General features: G+C 40.8%; 1 protein-coding gene across 4 annotated transcripts in view; it reads right to left on the bottom strand.

The window, feature by feature from the left end:
* Positions 1-20,907, bottom strand: part of LOC146577602 (protein TANC1-like) — a 136,423-nt gene that overhangs the window by 112,215 nt on the left and 3,301 nt on the right. For 3 of the 4 annotated variants that reach the window (XM_085268316.1, XM_085268314.1, XM_085268315.1), the window contains exons 2-7: positions 20,639-20,870; positions 20,362-20,528; positions 15,125-15,732; positions 12,928-13,036; positions 12,568-12,690; positions 11,126-11,362 (exon numbers count right to left, since the gene is read on the bottom strand). In XM_085268316.1, coding sequence (XP_085124442.1) covers positions 11,126-11,362; positions 12,568-12,690; positions 12,928-13,036; positions 15,125-15,732; positions 20,362-20,528; positions 20,639-20,723 — 1,329 coding nt within the window. In that variant the 5' untranslated portion in view covers positions 20,724-20,870. Of the gene's footprint in view, positions 1-2,379; positions 2,917-11,125; positions 11,363-12,567; positions 12,691-12,927; positions 13,037-15,124; positions 15,733-20,361; positions 20,529-20,638; positions 20,871-20,907 lie in introns of those variants that run through there. The other variant, XM_085268313.1, reaches the window with a different exon arrangement.

The raw sequence follows: 20,907 nt of genomic DNA on the forward strand, positions 1-20,907 counted from the left end.
GCACGGACATAACGGGCTGGGAAAACATGGAATAAAACTCAAGGAGGGGAAACGAGGGCTCACAGATAAACAGAGGGGCACACAGGAGGTAATCAAATAAGGAACATCTTAACAGAAACCATGGCATAAATAAAGAACAACACACAAAACATATGAAAACTAAGAATGCTGGGCCAACATGGCCCAGGATCATGACAGACAGCAAAAGACACTGAGCAGCATATCAGTCAGCATGGGAAAAATGCCATAGATTTAAGGAACCAGGCTAAAATAATTGGTTTCTAGTGGGTTCTATTGTAAGTGCTCTATATTTCAGCATGACATACTGTATGCATCCTACACTGAGAACCCTTGAAGCTGATCATCAGGGTATGCTGTGTACTTCTTACACAGAAGATAAAATAACATGCAAAGATTTTAGATGGTTGTGGTTGGTCCTTACACACAGATGTAAGGTCAAAAAAAAAAAAATCACCCACAATGGATCATTCACAGACGCTGGTCCAGTGGAACCCACTTCCACAAAGGCTGCACCTGCTCTGGCAGAACAGGAAGCATCAACTACATAGTAGCTATTTTCATAATTAAGACATCAACTATAGGTGTTCCCAAAATGTGCCATGTTGTCTGCACACCTGACAGCTCAATAAGTCCTGTGTTGATTACAGATGGTGGTTGTTTCCAGAAACAGCACTTGCATAAAACAAGTACAGAGCACTTTATGAGCCAACCTGCTTCTTTAATGAGCATTTAGGTTGTTTGTATTCAGTGTTCACAGATAATATGCTCATTAAAAGGGGGGATCCACTATGTCCTTCTTCACAATCCTGTCTGCCAACTTTAAGAAGAAATCAGAGTGACGCAGAAGCTTTAAAACAGTGTTCAGAATAATCAGTGATGCTTTTATCTGAACTGATGACAGATAAAGATGAACGTGAGTGTGGCAGAAGAGTCAGTTCTCCCTCTTTCTTGGAAGTATACAAAAGTCTGTTGTTTCTAAAAAGTTCATAAAAAAACAACAAGTTCTTACAGAATGAGACGTGAAGCCTGGAGACGAGCAGTTCAGACACGCTGTTATTAAATTCTACCTGAGCAGGTTATAGTTCACCTCAGTTACGGAAGAACAAATAACACTTGGCTCTGGGAGCTTCAGTTTTTATACACTGTCGTAGCACCACCCTAAGCCATCATTTGCATCAACACCTACATCACTAGCCCAGCAGTTCTAAGAAACTTCTCTGTTTGTGGTTCAGAACCTAATGTGACACCAATGAGCACAACAGCATGCAGCTGCAGGTTGTTGTTCATACCTGGCTTTACAATAAAGAGCCATGTTTGCAGGCAGCTGTTTGAAGTTTTGTGTAAAATATCATTTTTATAGAAATAAACCAAATGTGTCTAAATATATTAAGTAAACAATCAGAATAAGAACATTTTGAAATAAAATCCAAAAACTGCATCTGGCTTAGTTTTTGTTGAATAAATAATGACTCTGTGTAATATGTCATGTGTTGTATATGTAAGTTGTATTTGTACAATGAAGCCAGGCTTTCTTTGTGTTAGCTGCCTGACAAAACCTAAAACTCTAGTCAGAGATTGCAGGTGTCACAACAGACATGATCAGCTTTCTCTGTCGATCCTATCTTTCTGTTTCACACTCTGTGCACTCATAGAAAAAATCTTTAAAAAAACAATCACATGACTCTTCTTCCACACAACATGATCCCTGAGTGCCGCCTGCTCCAACCAGACATGTTCTCACAGCGACGATGGTGATAATTAAAATCTACAAAGAACGTGATAAACATTATTAAAATGCAGCACTGTTAAAGCAACGTGATTAATGCTGCATTAAAATGAGCCTTTAGCACATAGAGATGATTCAACAGTTTCATTTGACTTCATTGTTTCTAAGGCAGATGCTACACCAGTGAAGGTGCACTTAGTTTTCACACACTGCTTCTGCATTGTGTCTTAGTTTTAGTGGATTAAATAATGACAGTGTTTGTTTGTTTTTCTTTAGTAACAAATGACCTCAGACCAGCTTATAATATTTTATAAACAAATAAGCATAAATGCATAAACTCAGCCTGGAATCACATGGGATAAACATGGGATGTGCATTTTTTTATTTGTTTTGTGTTACTGAGTCTTGCAAGAATGCCAACCTTACCAGCAGCAGCTTGGTTTTTTTGTTTGTTGTTTTTTTAATTGAATGAGTGCTGAAAGTTGAGCAACAGCTGTGACAACGAGAGAAGATGGAGCCAATCAGAAACAACTGTGAAAATGTACAATATGCAAGCTAAGAAAGCAAAGTGTAGCAATGTTGCCATCGTTTTTGTTGTTGTGGGATTTTTTTCAACATTCACTGAAAATCACTTCTCTCATATTTCCTCTTTATTATTTTCATCACTGTTTAAGAAACGTAACAAAGTCTTATAAAGCATCTAAACCAGCATCATGAAGTGATGTTTAAAGATGGCAGCAAGCTTACAGCATCTCTCAACTCAAGAGCAACATTCAAAGTGCACAGGCTGAAGGAAAGTATTGATTTTATCACATGCAATTACAATACGCCTTTTCATCTGTATCTGGATGTACAATGGGTATCGTTGTTTGTCCCAGCAGTTTACAATACAGAATGTGCACGTCTGTGGGGCTTTTATAAAGATTTCTATTTGCATTGATACAATTGCTTGGATCACAAATTGTTCTAACTTGATTAAAGTCACCAATGATAAAGGTATTCTTGCGCTTACAGTTACCATTATTATCTCTGTTTGCTATCAGATCATCACATCCCCCTTGTGGGATCATGTTGATGATCTGCTGGTTTTCTGAACACGTCCGTTAGTCATGCAGAGCACAGTGCCAGAGAGCGCCACCAGCAGGAACATGGAAGTCTTCATTGTATTTCTATATCGAAAAAGTAAACAGAGTGAATATATAAATCAGTATTATTTCATTTCATTTATTAACTTGTTTATTTTTGTTTCCTAAATGTTAATCGTGCTTAACTATTAAAGTAAAAATACAGATAGATAGGAAACTCTACCTAGGAAACCTTTTGCATCTCTGTGAATAGATTTCCCTGGACCTGCCCCTGTGTTACCTGAGCGATCAAGTGTGTGAGGATTGGAGCGAGCTTTTGTGTTTCTTGTGGAGTGTGAAGAGGAGCGTGGAGCGTGGATGGAGTGAGGACTTTGGAGCGTGTGTGGACTGCAAGTGTCTTTCCCCCCTCCTGTTCGTGTGTGGATTCCCGGAACCCGTCTTTTCCCCACTGTGTAAATAGATCACCTGGTGCTTCTGTAAATAAAAAACCTTTATTGTTCCCTACTCAGAGCCTACGCGTGAGTCCGTTCAGTCCCGTTGAGGGTAAGGACGTAAATCGACTGGTAAAGAGGGACTGGTGAAGAGTCTGCAGCCGCAGCACCAATCCATCTGTCCATCTCCTGTTCCCTTCTCTGATCACTCGTGAACAAGACTGCGAGTTTTGTAACTTAATAAAAGCAGTAATTTGTTTGCCAGAGGGCCCCTTCCACGTCACACCCTGTTCTTTCCTTCTTGTCTTATATGAAAATTCACTTTGTGTAGCTTTTTGGGAAATTGTTAAACTTCAGGAAGATTCTGAACATGCCCCATCGTTTAGCCAGCTCTTTGGAGCTGAGCAGGTTCAGGCCTGTTGTTGTAAGTTTTATAAAACGATCTCATTTAAACGGATAATCCAGCTGAAGCTTCAGACAGCCGTCAGACAGTGAAACACTGCCATCTGCTGGACTCGAATAACAAAGACGCTGCTTTGACGGGTGAGGGAGTTTCAACAAGTCTGCAACGACTCAAGCATCAAACTACAGAACTATTCTAGCGGACATGGTGCTCTAATGACTGCTTCATTAACGCAGCTCAGAAAGGATCAAACATATCAATAAATTTTGAGATAAAAAAATTACTGTTTCACTGCACACACAAACCTTCTCTCATTAGCACAACACTGCCCAGGCCTCAGAGTGTATTCCTTATAGACTATTAAACCTTAGCATGTTATTTTAAAGTCTTACAGGTGAAACAGCCAACCAGTGATCCTAACTGTAATTTAAAATATTCAGCTGCAAAAATGCTTTTAGCAAATAGTTTTTTATGACTGTGCTAAGATTCAATACTAGATTTTTGCTGGTCTGATTAAAAGGTTAAATGTAGAAGTTTTGGGATCATATATTAATACTTCCAAAACAATAAAGTTGTTGTAGAGAATCTATGTTCATTATTGTTGCTCATCATGGAAAGACAAAGACATCAGACTCTGCTGAAAGATTTTACACTCCTACTCTCTGCACACAGCGGTCTGAGGGACCTTCCAGGATCGGGGATTTTATTTATTTTGTTCTTTTTCGGTCTTACTGGTTAGTAGGTTGTGATTTTCTACCTGTTGATCTCTCATTTGGAACATGATTTGCTCTGGAGCAGATTAGGTTCAAAGCATGAGTTGACCTGGCATTATGTCTTGGATTACAAAAAAATCCCACATTAAACCTTGAAGTTAGCCGGATAAGACAGCGTTCTGTTTCACAGTAAAGGCCTCAGAGAGTTGTTCCTAACCAAAGTCTATCTTGTACAGCCACGCAGCATCTAATGACGTTTTGTAACCTGTCACTACAAAGGAGCAGTGAAATGATTGCTGTTTTAGCGCACACACACAGTGTGGTGATCAGTATAAGGACATTAAAGTGATGTTGCAGAAAGCTGCATCTGGTCAGAAGGAAAAAAAACACGCACACTTGGAAGACTTGACCAGATTTGCACAAAATGAATGGCTGACAGTGGACAGATACAAGGATGTGGATGGTCACACCCTCGTGCATTAAAGAGGCCGTTCACAAAACCAAACACTCAACAGACACAATAAGACAGCTGATCAGTTTGCCTCACTAACTCATCTACACAAGGCGTGTTGTAGAAGTAGAGCAGGGCGATATGGCCAAAAATATTCATCACGATATAAATTTGAAAATGTGCGATAACGATATAACTGACACGAGACAAAATACTTTACAACTCCACTTCATTTGTGCAAAAAAAAATCAACAATCAATGTATTTTCACTTAAATAAGCAGCTGCTTTTCATGTGCATTAAACTTATATAAAAATGTAACAGTGCAAATGCAAATTCCTCGCTGACAGTTTAACCAAAAGGCATTTCCAGTGGAAACTGGCCGACATATCCTCAGCACAACCATGTATAATATCCACAAAACTTAAGAGGTTAAACACACAATACAGTAATATTATGTTGAAGCACAGTACGTATCACTCCGCGAGGCTCCTGCCTACGATAGCCGTAATGCTCCAACAATCCATCAAGCGGTGCGGCTTCGTAGCTTAGCAAAGTCGTACTAAAACATTTGACAGATTTTCGAGCGCCGTGCACATAAAATCGTTTCCAAATCAGTAAACACAACCAGGATTCATACAGTGGCTTGCAAAAGTATTCGGCCCCCTTGAACTTTTCCCCATTTTGTCACATTACAGCCACAAACATGAATCAATTTTATTGGAATTCCACGTGAAAGACCAACACAAAGTGGTGAACACGTGAGAAGTGGAACGACAATCAGACATGATTCCAAACATTTTTTACAAATAAATAACTGCAAAGTGGGGTGTGTGTTCAGCCCCCTTTGGTCTGAGTGCAGTCAGTTGCCCATAGACGTTGCCTGATGAGTGCTAATGATTAAACATAGTGCACCTGTGTGTAATCTAATGTCAGTACAAATACAGCTGCTCTGTGACGCCTCAGAGGTTGTCTAAGAGAATATTGGGAGCAACAACACCATGAAGTCCAAAGAACACAGCAGACAGGTCAGGGATAAAGTTACTGAGAAATTTAAAGCAGGCTTAGGCTACAAAAAGAAACAACGTCCCACGGAGCACTGTTCAAGCGATCATTCAGAAATGGAAGGAGTATGGCACAACTGTAAACCTACCAAGACAAGGCCGTCCACCTAAACTCACAGGCCGAACAAGGAGAGCGCTGATCAGAAATGCAGCCGAGAGGCCCATGGTGACTCTGGACGAGCTGCAGAGATCTACAGCTCAGGTGGGGGAATCTGTCCATAGGACAACTATTAGTCGTGCACTGCACAAAGTTGGCCTTTATGGAAGAGTGGCAAGAAGAAAGCCATTGTTAACAGAAACCATAAGAAGTCCCGTTTGCAGTTTGCCACAAGCCATGTGGGGGACACAGCAAACATGTGGAAGAAGCTGCTCTGGTCAGATGAGACCAAAATGCAAAATGCTCTGTGTGGAAAACTAACACTGCACATGACTCTGAACACACCAGCCCCACTGTCAAATATGGTGGTGGCAGCATCATGCTCTGGGGGGGCTTCTCTTCAGCAGGGACAGGGAAGCTGGTCAGAGTTGATGGGAAGATGGATGGAGCCAAATACAGGGCGATCTTGGAAGAAAACCTCTTGGAGTCTGCAAAAGACTTGAGACTGGGGCGGAGGTTCACCTTCCAGCAGGTCAACGACCCTAAACATAAAGCCAGGGCAACAATGGAGTGGTTTAAAAGCAAACATATCCATGTGTTAGAATGGCCCAGTCAAAGTCCAGATCTAAATCCAATCAAGAATCTGTGGCAAAATCTGAAAACTGCTGTTCACAAACGCTGCCCATCTAATCTGACTGAGCTGGAGCTGTTTTGCAAAGAAGAATGGGCAAAGATTTCAGTCTGTAGATGTGCAAAGCTGGTAGAGACATAAGGCAAACCGGATTATAAGGAGCACTGTCGATTTCCAGAAAAATCAAAGGACTGATTTTTAGAGTGCCTTATTTTCCGAAAAGCACAGTAATAACATAATAACAACGGCCCGCTAGCATGCTCTTGGTTGCTGAGGGCTATGCTGTGGCTGAGCTGCAAGATTAACTCTGCAAAACCAACTTTCATCAAGTAACAGGGCTCTAGAGTGCAACCAATTTGGTCGCAAATGCGAATCCGTGTAAATGAGAGCAGGTACACTGATTCCACACAAAGACGTAAACACAGAACGGACCCGACGCATCAGAATCAACTTTGTCTTTCTCAGCTTTCTCACCCGACGGCTCGTAGACGGACACGCTGTCGGAGCTTAGCGATCCTGATGCGTCCGGTCCGCGCTGCGATTACGTCTTCTTGCGCTGATTCTGAGCTGCAGGTTTTGTCTCTACAACCTACTTGGTAAGATTTTGAGTTTTTGCAGTGCATGTGACAATCTGATTGGCTTAGGAGTGATGATGTCACAAGGATGTCACAAGGATGTCACAAGGATCCTTTGAAGTTTTTCTATAAATAGGGGTGAGAAACAGCAATTTTCAGTTCGTTTCTTCGCAGCCTTTGTGTTTGCAGCCTTCAAACGTTGACTACAGAAAAATTTGGAAACCTCTCAGAGTCATCGGATACAAACGCCAACATGTATCCAAGATTACGGCAACCGAGACAAAAAGATTTCGCCGCCTCTCCTTCCACGCGTGGCCGGCCAATTTCTCCAAATGGCCTCTTATCCATCCAAAGGGCATTACAGGAGAGTAGGAATGAAAACAACCATCTCCAGAACAAAATTCGACAAATTGAAGAAGAAAAACGTCACCTGGAGAAGAAGTGCTTACAGATGGAAGCACAAAACAAACACCTGGAAGAAACACTACAGCGCCAGCCCGACATCAACATTATTAATGAGGGCTGGGGGATCAAGTTTGCTCAAGCCAGAGAGCAGATTGTATCCCTCATCAAAGAAAACAAGAAAAAGAGCGCTGAAGTTAAAGAAATGTCCGAGCAGCTTCAAGGCAGGAAAGCGACGATTGATAAAATGGAGTGGGATCTGCAATACATGGACCAAATGAATCACCTACTCCAAAGAAAGCTTGATGAAGCTGAAGAAAAAAATAAAGAAGTCCTCCAACAGAAGGAACAACAGGACACAAAGCAAAAAGACCTGCAGCGCGAGCTCCAAGGCATGCAGGAAAAGTACAGAATGGTGAAGGCAGAGTTGGAACAAACATTGGTCCAAAATAAAGACCTCCTTCAAGAGAAAGAGCAACAGAAAGAAAGACTGCCAGAAGAAAAGTGCATTATCAAGGACTTTGAGAGTAAAAATCAGAAGTTGCAAGGATTCTGTGATGAACTGAAGGTCAAAACAAGTGAGCTGGAGGGAGAAAAGGAAACACTAGAAAAACGATGCTCACACATGCAGAAAAAGATTGATCACATGGCCAAAAACAACTCAGAGCTCATTAAGGGGATATTGTTGGAATTCAACAACTTGAAGCGGGAAAACACAGAAATGCAGGCGCAAAAGCAAAAACAAGACAAAACGCATGAGGACCTGCAGTGTACGCTCCGCGATATCCAGAAAAGAAATGAGCAGCTAGAAGGCCCGCACAAAGAAGATCAAGTGAGAAATGCAGACCTGCAGAAGGCAAAGCTGACACAGGAGGCAACATCCAAAGACCTCAAAGAAAAGCTTGAAGAAACACAAGCAACATTAGAACAGGTGGAACAAACATGCAAGAAACTAGAGAGGCAAAACACAGAAACCATCGATGAGTTGAGAACCCTCATCCTGGACAAAAAGGCGCTCGTGGAAAAGTCCATGAAAAAGAAGAAAAGATTCTTCAGCTTTTTCCGGTAGAGGGACAATACTGCTTCTTCAACTGATGTAGCCTCGTCTTGCTCCACCTCTGTTCACCCCCCCAACCAGTCCCGGCAGTTGACTGCCCCCTCCTGAGCCTGGTTCTGCCGGAGGTTTCTGCCCGTTTAAAGGCAGTTTTTCCTCCCCACTGTCGCCTAGTGCTTGCTCAGAGGGCATTGTTGGGGTTTTCTCTCCTCTGCCTTGTTTCGTTATTTACTTGTTAACTTTTTGCTCTTACCTCATTTAACCTTGTTTCGTTATTTACTTGTTAACTTTTTGCTCTTACCTCATTTAACCTTGTTTCGTTATTTACTTGTTAACTTTTTGCTCTTACCTCATTTAACCTTGTTTCGTTATTTACTTGTTAACTTTTTGCTCTTACTTCATTTAACCTTGTTTCGTTATTTACTTGTTAACTTTTTGCTCTTACCTCATTTAACCTTGTTTCGTTATTTACTTGTTAACTTTTTGAACTTACTTCGTTTTACCTTGTTTCGTTATTTACTTGCTTGTTTAACTTTTTTTTCAACTTATCTAACAAAATAAAACAGTTGAATTTATCCTTTGAGTATTGTTCATCTAATCTTTACAGAGTTTTTCCAAAACACTTTCAAACATTCAGATCTGTCTTTCATTTTCTTCTTGAAACCTCATGAACGGTGAACTAAAAACTCTGGAACATGGTTTGAAACACTGAAATTGTTTCAGCTGAAACTGGCAAAGTCATACGTGCGTGTGTGAGTGTCACAGGTGATATGGTGTCATTAGTCCGGTCATCATGTTTAGGTTCATTCACTCCAGAATTATTTAGGCCAAATCTTTAAACAGTGTCACTGCACACACATTTCAATCACACAAATGCAGGATTAATTCTTTGCAGTATTTTATCTGATTTATTATGAGAATGTCACGCCTGATCATTTGCACCCACAACATCAAAAATGGGGGCAAAAGGGAGGAGATCACGTTTAATCGATTATAACACGAGGTCAGAAATATAAGTGCTGACATGAGTAGTGTCCACAGAAACCTCTGAATCTCAGCTAAAAACTCATGTAAACCATGTCTACAAACACCAAACAAAGAGCAAAGACACCAGACAGTTAAAAGAGCAGTTACTGCACCATGAATGTGTGGACAGGTAATATCCCTATTTTGATTTATGATTTTCTGGAGTTAAATGTGAACCAAAGCATATTTTCAAACGTGTTATATGCTATAAAATACTTTTAAAAATTAGGTGAGGGAAATAAAAAATCATTTTTTCTATGTTTGAGTCACAGTAACTTTTAAAGTGTTTGTGCTAATAACATCATGTACAGTAAGACAGGCATGGAGAACAGCACTGACTGGGAGAGCCTTTGAACAGATGACATTCAGTTCAATTCAACATATAAGACTTTAAGAATGAACAAGCATCTAAGTAAAATCTATTTATTTAGTCTATCATCTGTGATATTATTATGTATAATTATAATGTATTGTTCACCTCTCTTAAATAAACAGGCAGCCTTAATGTATGAAATATTCATTCATTAAAACACTAAAATTTGTCTGTTGTCTCAGTGGCTGATAGTGCACACAGGCATCAATAGCTTGAAATAGCTTGAAGCTATTTATAATTTTTATGTTTAATGGGTGGGTGCTCACGATAAACAGATGTTGAATGAAAGCCCGGGAGCTTCAGTACCACAAAAAGTGGCTATTCTCTGTGCCCATATGGATCAGTCCCTCTTATTACCATTATTCCCTTAAGCCTCAAGTTGGCTAGTTAAGTATCAGACTAACGTTTAAAGCTTTTACTTGAGTGAAGTAACTCACATTACTGCTACTGCTAAGTAATGTTAGCTATGTTTACAGCATATACCATAAATCACCATGCCATAACCAACTACTGTACTATCACACTCAGTGCATTTCTCCAGCACGTTTGATAGCTAGCAAAATAATAATAATAGTTTTAAAATTAGCATGTGTTATGTACACATACTCGAAAATTATTTACTAGGACTCACCTGTCATGTGACTCAGAGTGCAAATTCCACCAGTGTCGTTTTCCATCAAACACTCATTAAAACAGCAACGTCAAGTTAGTGCACTCATCCCCAGGGGGAGGGCGGGGTCACACATTGAAACAGACTGGCACGCAGAGGTGCAAGGCAGACCAGATGGAGAAATTTTGCTTTCACACTTTGTGACTCATTCAGTTATTTGTGGTGAATGAAATATGGTTTCAACCACGTTTAAGCACCACATCTAAAATTCAAGCACTATTCAAACCTTGAAAAGACAATATTTAAATTCAAGCCTTTTTTAATGATTTCAAGCACCCATACAAACCCTGCATATGAAAAAGCCAGAAATCCAGAAAGATGGCCAAATGAAACCAAATGTCTATGATCACAAGAAAACTACATCAGTAGAGTTGTCAAGTAGTCACAATATGAAAAGTCCTCACCTTAGCCTCCTTTTTACAGAGCAGCATGACTTGTCCCAAGTGTCCTGCAGCAGCTGAGAAGCAGAGGGGGCTCATGCCGTTTTCTGAAACAACATCCACGCTGGCGCCGAACTCGAGCAGCAGTGAGACAATTTCCTGGTGACCGAGGTGACACTGGACGCAAAGCACTGGTGCGTTGTTCAGGACTTCTGTGCGGTAATTCACGTTTGCCCCTCCCAGCATCAGGAGACGGCTTACCTGATCATACAAGCAAAAAAATAAATAAAAAATGCAGAAAGCATTCACGTTTGAATATTTATTTCAAGGTCTTTGCAAAGAAGTGAATTTTTTATCACATGTACTTAAAGGTGAAAGAAATCTGAATTAAAAATAAATGTTATTCTCTTAAGAAGAGATGACTGTTTAACTATTTTACTCTTTATTGGCTAAATTATACACTTAAAAATGTGAACTACCACCCATGTTTGAGCAGCAGAATTGTTTCCATTACTCATTTTATGGCTCATACAGAGATCAAACTTCTTATTCTCATCTTCAGATTTTTCAGACGGCAAATGAAACGGCCACATTCTAGCGAATGCAATTATCAAGTGTGGTATTCGCTTTCATTACGAGTAAATCAATAATAAAGGCCTAGTCAAACAAAACCAAAGAGTGAAATGAGTGTTTGACGACAGGAGATGAAAGTGTGTGTTATTTTCTGGATCCTCTGTAGCATAATTAACCCCCCCACCCCTCCCCCAGAGGAGAGAATAAGGTCATTTTGTAAATGTCTGTTTGACTAATACTACACATTTATACAATAACTCACAAACAGACACCAGGTGATGGAACGCCCTCTGAAACAATAACACTAACGGCAAAGAAGTACGGAGGATCATTTTTCTTCGAGCCAGAATGCATCATGCTGGCAGAACAGCCTTTCCAGGAAAGGCCAAATGATTATCGCCCTTCGAAACACGACTGAAAAGCAGTACACAGGAAGTTGGCTCGTGCGCGAAGCTTATTAACATTTACCTGTCAAATTATAATTGGACACATTAACAATATAAAAGGACAGCGGTTATTAATAAAACATTCTCTGCGTGGAGCAACATTCGGGGATTAAAAGTGTAACTAAAATCTAAAGAAAGTTGCAGTTATTTCTGAGATGCATTTGCTTTAAAATGACCTAACCAGTGTATATGATTATATTACTCCAATGTAACAAAAGGGTTATGAAAATGCTGAAAATTGGATACATATACTGTGTGTTTAATATATAGTGTTTAAAGGTTTCCTATATCCCCTCAAGAAGCTTATACTTTGCATTTCAACAAAAGCAACCTGTTGCATTTAGGCATTTCAGGTTATCAATAATGTGTTTTTTTCATCGTTAGCTAATAAGCCGATTGTTCTGCATTCAACAGACGCGCAGGAGCAAACCTGAAGCAAAGGCTTACCTTGACATTAGGTGTGTAGAGGTTCCTCAGGGAGGCCAGGGCTGCAGAAAGGCCGTCAGTGCTGCAGTTTATCCACAGAGCCTGAAGGACACTGGATGACACGCCTGTCTTCTTGCTCAGACCCTGCACGCACGCCGATGCATAAATGCATGAGTAAATACACAAACACACATATGTAAAAACCAGCGAATCTGAGGGGCATAAGCTGTCAATGTTGCTTTCCACATCCCACGGCTTATCCTCTGGTGAACCATTGTCACAGTGCATAAATCAAGAGAAAGTGAACACCAAGAAATTCCTGCAAGGGATGGATTTCAAATAAAGATGAATGCATAGACCACGTAGGTTCCACATCTATACCTTGAAGATGTGTGCTTTGAGTATGTGGTGTCCCAGCTCCATTGTCTGCTGCCGATTCAGTTTCCCCTCTTGGCGCGATAACATGAAAGCCATGAGAGCGTGACCGGTCCTGGGTTAGAAAACAAGGGAACAGATAGGATACTCAGTCGTCAACAGTAGGAATGATTGTTCCTCTGCTTCAAACGACATGAAAGTACTGATTCATTCTGCTGATGACGAGGAGCCTGGCACTGTCATGGAGAACTATTGTATTCTGGAGCTAGTGTGAATAAGCTAAAAATGTTTGGCAATGACCCTCTGAACAACAGGGGGGAAGAGTGTCACTGAGGCACTAATTAATGCAGAACTTCATTAAAAAGGCATGCATGATTGTGAATCCCTTTGATCTGGATAAAAATCCTCTCTAGTTGTGCCCAGGCACAAACAGAGAGGCAGTGCAGGAGGCTTTTGTCTCTCTGTGCATCTCCTGCGCCAGACTACAAGCCTTTGTTTTTTTAATGATGGAGCTGGAAGGCTGTGAATGACCAGAATACGAAGCTCAGCTCTCGTCCGTTTGGAGGCATCGCCGTGTGAGCAGAGGTGAGCAACAGGGAGGAAAAAAGTGACATCATTCAATTTATGAAGTGTGAATGACTGAAATCTCTCATTTGCATGTGGCTCCAGCATTTCAATTAGGTAAGCACTGCAAGTACTGCTAAAAGAGATAAGCCTGCCTCGCATTGCAACATGCAATATCTGCAAAATGCATAGGTCAGTACCCCCCCTCCCTCACAAAAAGCACTATTTATTAAAACAGGGCAAATCAGTGTGAGGCTGCAAGACAACAAAAAAAAAAAAGCACTGATCAGGAGTCAAAAGTTGTGCGGGTGATCTACTAACAAAGCACAAATTCATGAGCACAGACGCAGCAGTTCATTTTACCGATGACCAATGCAAGCTGCCAACAGCAGCGCAAATTAGTGGGTTGCAAACAAGCAGATGAGGGAGCGAGTAATCCACTAACAACGCTGGTGTGGCTTGTTATTTGAAATTTGACAATTATAATACGGTACCAGCACATGTGAACAATTCAGACCGGGGAGAGGCAGTGGAAGGAGAATCGATGTGTTTGATATGAGGGTGAAGTCTGCAGTCAGGCATCTGAACTCGGATGAATCCTGACAGCTCCAAAAGAGCACAGGATTTATCTGCAGAGGTGCTGCTTTATTACAAACAGCTTCACTGTATCAAAGGTGCATTCTGAGATGACCTTTTGAATGTGCTGTACGTCGCAAACAGGCCTTGTGCTAATGAATTTAGTGCTGTGATGTGTCTGTAAATGCTCACATCATCACATCACTTCACACTCAATTTTTTTTCTGCATGCCGTGTGTATTTTTTCCGAGACAAAGGAAAGACTTTGGCATGCAACAAGCTGACACCAACAAACAGGACTTCAGGGAGTCTAATGTTTCTGCAAAATCTCAAATTACATTCAGTGAAGCCTGAATGTCATTGTTGCAAGATTCGAGCATTAATCTAACATGCTTCACTTCCACAGCTGTATTCTCACATTCTCACAAATGTTATGCAATGGAGTCATTATGCAAGAGAAGACGACTCGAAGAAGTGAAACAGCCTGCTTGAAATCTGATCTATGATGTTGCAGGGCTGCGTATGCAAACTGCTGACTAAAGGGGTTTATTTACAAATGGAAGCTTTGGTGCAGTCTGCAGTGTTTATTATGGACCGATTTCTGCGCAGATATGTGAAGAAAAACACTGAATTACTGCCTCTAATACATCCAGAGCCAGCTATTCTCCCCTTCTGCAGACATATCCCACGTTAAATTCTGCTCTCCTGCATTAAAATTGAGGACCGGAAATAAGCAGGACACTGCTTTAAACATTTTAGGTAAGAACTTTGTGACAACCGACAGGATGGACACCAAATTTAGGCATGATTAAAGCTGTCAGAGACCTAAAACAACTAATTCAGAAGCACTCTGAGATGCAAAACTTCATTCACATGAAGACACGTTTATCATATTATTCTGCAGCATTAGTTGTACTTTTCTTACTGTCCTACATGCCTATTTGTGCAATTCAAGAACCTTTTCTAAATGCATTACTGAAACATACGCAAACTCTAAATGCATTACAGAAGCCTGCAAACCAAATTGAGAGCTGCGAAGTTATTGCATTAGCAGAAAACTGACCTGGGGTCACAAAGGAAGTCCGTACTCTCTCCATCAGCTCTCCACACCAGCCACTCTCTGAAGGAAGGGTGACAAAACATGCGCGTCTTGTCCCTCCGTTTGATGAGAAAGCACGAGAGCAGCTCCATGCGTTGCTGAAAGTCCTCCCATTGTAGCTCCCCCTGGACGAACCCCGCGTTGATGGCGTTGAACAGCTGCTCGTCAGTCAGGGGGTGCAGCGAGGCGAGCGATACGTTGAGGATCGGCAGTGAGCGCTCAAAGGCTGAATTGGTCATGAATTTCATGTTACACTGTAACTGGTACAGTTCTGCCAGTGAAACAGGCACGACTTTGTAACTGGCACTTTTGATCACGAGGTGGCCTCTTTCAAACAGATCCAGGGTGAGTTTGAGATACAGGTAGGACCCTTGGCTGCGGGAGATCAGGTGGCTACTTAGCTTGCCGACTGTGATAGGATCGGCCTTGCCGTTCAGGCTAATATTGTTCATGATGTCCTTGCTGCCGTTGATACGATACTGGATATATGCGTTGAGGTCATTGCTGATCTCTTTGTTGTCAGAAAAGTCATCCAGGGAGATTTTGGAGAAGGGCAGGAGGCTGGTGATCTCCTATTGAAGACAAGATAAAGACAGAGCGTGACATAAAAACATACATCTGAGCTTCAATGTACTATTAAAGTGTCAATGCATGAAAAAAAGTAATTTGGTGCAGTGTTTGCATTACAGACACAGCTGTATTACTCAATACCACAGCCAATAAATAAATAATTTAATTAATTAAAAGCAAAAATATTCTTTGCATCCTGAGCTGCCATTAAGAAAAACAAAATCTGCCTGTGTACATGTATTATCAGAAGAGTTTCTTTGAGCAGTGGGGAAGCAAGCATGCTGAGCTATCAGGCCAAAGCAGACACTTGTTACTGTTCAAAATGTGGCTGTGAGGAAAACAGGAGTGGGGAAACTGAGTATTAAGAGGCAGGGGATGGATGGGATGGTAGCTAGCGGGCAAGCAGAGGTCTGAACTAGGGCTCACATTTCAATCTGTGTCCCAGGGGTTGGAGAAATCAATGCACCTTAATCCTCCAATCCTCTGCCTGTCTGAGGCTAGAGAAACATTGCCTCCGCAAGATAACATTTTTCCTCTCCCTCATCATGAGAAGGCAGCGCAAACAGACAAACACACACAAGCACATGTATGCACACGCTCAATAAAACATACCGAACACAATCCACAAGATTGGGGGGAGGGGGTGCAAACAACACCTCAGAGATTGTCCAGATATTAGTCTAGCAGGCAAGGGCCAATATATCGAACCCTTCCTCCGAGGTGAGATGCTATTTGTCTGTTCAAAGCACAAAACAATAGCGTGACAATTTCATCTCTATGCACAACTCTGATTCTGTCTGCAAATAAGAAACATTTCATGCCTTCATATTTTCTTGTCTTAACAATGCTATCTTGATTATTCTTCCATGATTCATTTTTGCTATGCCCCGAGTTAGTCGGGCAGTAAAGCAGATAAGCTTTATTTATTCACTGAGGGGTTTTTTGCAAGAGACACCTGAGTACAAGCGACAAGTACAAATGTACACGCATAATATTACAAGTATGAAGTGATAATGCTTTAAAGTCGATCATTTAGTGCTTCCAATTTCAAGCTAAATTGCAGCTTATACAAACACTAAGCTGCAGAGTTTCTGAACTTGTAGCCGAAAGCTTAGATAGCAAAGCCATACACACACAGACGCAGGTTTACCGATGGCTTTTGCATATTAATGATGGCCAAATGGTTCAGATAACTTACAAAGCCGAATGTAACCACTGTCTGCACTGAATGGCAATGCTGCTGACTGCTGTGTCCAGAGCTTTAATGTTAGGGGAAACGGTATGAGAATACAGCATGGAGCGTACAGTTTGTGCTTTTGATCTTTTGTAGGAACTTGCTCTAAAAACTTTTGAAGGAAGTAGGAACCATCATCATTAGCTCATATTTCAGTTTCAAGAACCTTTGAGTAATGCAAGTGTATGGTCATTATAGTCTATTGCATGGAGCAGGACTGACAACCATCATGTCCAAACAACATTTTATATACATTTTCTTTATTTACTGTATTTATTTCTCTATTTATTTTATTTTGAATGCTGTGCATGGTCCAGTTATCGTAGAATATCTTCAGTTTATCATTAATTCTGTTATTAAGCATTGTGCTGTCGTTATGTGTCATGGCATGTGGTTGTACGCAGCCCTGCTTGTTCATTGATTTCATTTTGAATTCTGCTTTTGTAATATTTCTCATCACGTCCCACCGGACATAGAGAATTCAATTTTGGAATTTCTTTGTGATTTTGCAACCATTTCCTGCATCTTACCCAAATATGTGGACTCGTAGCCCCCCCCCCCCCCAAAAAAAAAAACAATAAAAAGAGAGGACATACAGGGTTTTTCTGCAAAAGACTGCCAACTCTCTTAAAAACTATTTAACTGACTTCTGTTACATTTTTGGAAAATTAGACATTTTCAGTCAGTGACTAACAGCCTTTCCATTGCACTTAAAGGGAACTTACTGAACATCATAGGAGACTGATTTACAAAAACATTGTCAAACCGACTCCGAGGTTTTCACATGCGAAGTCGTCATATAGCTCCCATTAAAACAACAGTGCCATTTGATTCATTACTGCAGACAACTGCTAAGTGGTTACAGTGGGAATGTGAACAAAACAGAAATATAACAAGAAAAATATGATTACAAGAAAGTAAAAGACACATATGGCATGGTTAACAATGTGCTATCCTTTGCCACAGACCAGCATGTGCACAGGATTCACTAACAGAGGTTATAAAAAAAAACAGCTACTGTTACATATGCCTTAAACCACACGTTTCCTTTCCAGCACAGTTGTTACTATGAAATCTACCACACGGACAACAAAAACACATCTCCGATAACCGACTGCAACCTTGTTGTTGTTGCTGTTCTTGCTTTGCCAGCCTCCAGGTGGCTAAAAACGTCACCCTAGCAAATTCACACAAACAGTAACTCCCTCTCATTAAACACTGTTCCACTTTGTCAGAAGACATTACAACACATATGTTGCAGTGTTCTGCTTATGGATGGATGGATGGATGGATGTTGCAGTGTAGTCGAAATGTATTACTTTAAGTGCAGTCACCTGGAACATCTTTCCACGTCAAAAAACCAATTCTAATGCATTAATAGAAGAGCATAAGAGGTGAATACAAAATATCAGCGCTACAATATATTGATTCACCACACTGACAGGGCCTTGCCTGAATTCTTAATAGCTAGGCTGAATTCACTATATAGTACAGCCCACACTGATGGACAACACTCGACCCTGGCTTCTGACTGAGCAATAATAACTCAAATTCCAGATGTCAATCAAAAACCACATTATTATCCAAGGCTCAGTGCTTTCTTTTTTCCCCCAGCAAGGAAAATAAGTTTTCATGTAGTTCATCAGTAGTGTCAAAGCCTCAGTTGTCAGCAGCGTGAATTTAATCCAAGTCCATAGCATTTCTGGAACTGGTCAACCTAGTGTCAGCTCAAAGTGACTGACTCATCTCTCTCCTGCCCTGCAAGTCATGTGTCTCAATTCTTTCCTGAATGTTGCTGGATATGCCTGACTCTGTAAAGAGTAGAATAACAAGCGGGAGCAGCTCAGGAAACACTTGTCAAAATGTAAAAATGTGCAGGGTCTGGTGACAGTGAGTGAGTGCCTAGAGAGGTGACGGCATGTCCAGCTAGACATTTGTTAAAATGAGAGAATTTTGATTCATTTCTTTTCTAGGGTTGCCACAGTGTTAGATTTTCCGATTTAGGATATGAAATGTTCTGGTCAACAAATCAATAAATGTGTTTTACAGTGTTTTATGGATTGGGAAACAGGGCCAGTGTGAACTGTAAGTGCAGGAGGACTGTTGGCTACAACCGGCATACTTTTTTTTCCTGCACTATAAGCCGCACTTAAAATCCTTTAATTTTCTCAAAAATCGACAGCGTTGATGCTTTATCAGGTGTAACTATTAAGTTCAACATCCAAGCATCCATGAAAACAAAATTTATTAAATTTAACGGAGTTAGAAGTTAGCTCACTAGTTCCACCTAAACATGATATACATGACTAAGAGATTTCTGAAAAAATTTAAATGTACAGCTCTGCCGTCCCTTTCGACATAAATGAAGACAGAAAACTAAACAGCAGTGACATTTATAGGGTTACTGAAGCTTGGCTAGCTGGTATAAAATGATATGCTAGCGACACAGCTATGTTAGCATAACATAAACACAGTGAAGCTAGAGGATGAAGGCTAACTTTTTTTCACTCATAAAAGTTAATGTGAGGGTTCCCGAGGGTTAGGGACAAATGCAATCGCATGGCGGGATGCTGTAAACGGACCAAACTTCAATCAGGAGAACAACTGAGGTAATCCATCCACAATACAAAGGTTAGTCATTAATATGCTGCAACAACATGGGAATAGAGCAGCTGCAAGAGAATTCAGCATTTATGAATCAATGTGGATTGGAGGAAGCAAGAAAAATGAGTTGACTTATCTGAATGTTTTGTTTCGCTTAATGCGCCTTATAATCCGGTGTGCCTTATGGTCCGAAAAATACAGTATATTAAGTAAGTGAAAACTAGCACTAATAACATTAAAATATATTAAAAGGTAAGACTGTAAAAGCACTTAGTTAAAGATGCTTAGTTAAACCAGCCTGTGCAAATTTCATTCAATTTGTATAAAAAAATATAACAACAGAAGTCTTGAGTGTTCAAACTTTTTGATAAGCTTCAGCTCAGAGCGCTTGGAAAGCAGATAGTAGAGGATAAGAGCAGACACGAAACTGGTAATTAAGTTAAGAATCAAGCCCTTAACAGCTTGCCTGTATCCAGTACTTCACTCAACAGTGTAACAGCCAAACTGCACCTGTGTGAGTTCATTGTGGGAAGCGAGTCTCTGAGTGTGTGAGAGAAGCAGCTGCAGCAACAGAAGAGTGAATGCCATTAGCAGTAGTTACTTTAATCAGCCGTAAAGTGTGCGGATAAGCAGAGTAGTTACCGAGAGGGAAGAAAGAGTGATAAACTTTTTAAAACTAAAACTCATCACCAGTATAATGTGACATCTGTAATTCTGACTCGAGGTGATTATAACAGTGAATATTTTGTCATCTGAGTGAACTCAGAGCCATGCTTTATAAGTTCTTTCTTACCACCAAGTTGATTCGAACAGTGACAACCAGTTTTAGCCAGGAGGGGAACTTGGCAATGATTTTTGTGATGAAGGATGCAATGGTGTCTCCATAGTCTGGTTTGTGGAACTCCGCTTCATTCAGCCCGTCTATTAAGATTATGTAATCTTCCTCTGGAATCCTTCGCTCTGCAAAGACATTTACAAATAAACTAAATATTAAAATACTATGAAATGAGATTAGTGGTCTCATACACGATGAAAATGAAATAGTGCAATATACAACTACAGTGTTTTACCTTTCCGAAGGTTGGCCAACGGTTCCAGGACTCCTCTCCGGAAAGCAGCCATGGGGTCTTGGACACAGGAGCGCAGACTGAGCATGCTCTGGAGGTGGGGCTCTTTCAGCAACAGCTCCCGGTACGCACTCAGTTGATGAGCTCTGCACAGAAGGGCTGCGATGCTGTGCACAAATTCTGGGACCAAGCAAGTGTACGTGTTATCTGCCTGGCAATAATGATAAGCCACCACCTGGAAGACAAAAGGAACGAGAACAAACGCGAGTGAA

The sequence above is a fragment of the Mchenga conophoros genome, linkage group LG3, assembly GCF_057382185.1.
Source record: "Mchenga conophoros isolate Kocher_MC1m ecotype Shallow Benthic linkage group LG3, M_conophoros_male_GT1.1, whole genome shotgun sequence".
Classification (NCBI taxonomy): domain Eukaryota; kingdom Metazoa; phylum Chordata; class Actinopteri; order Cichliformes; family Cichlidae; genus Mchenga; species Mchenga conophoros.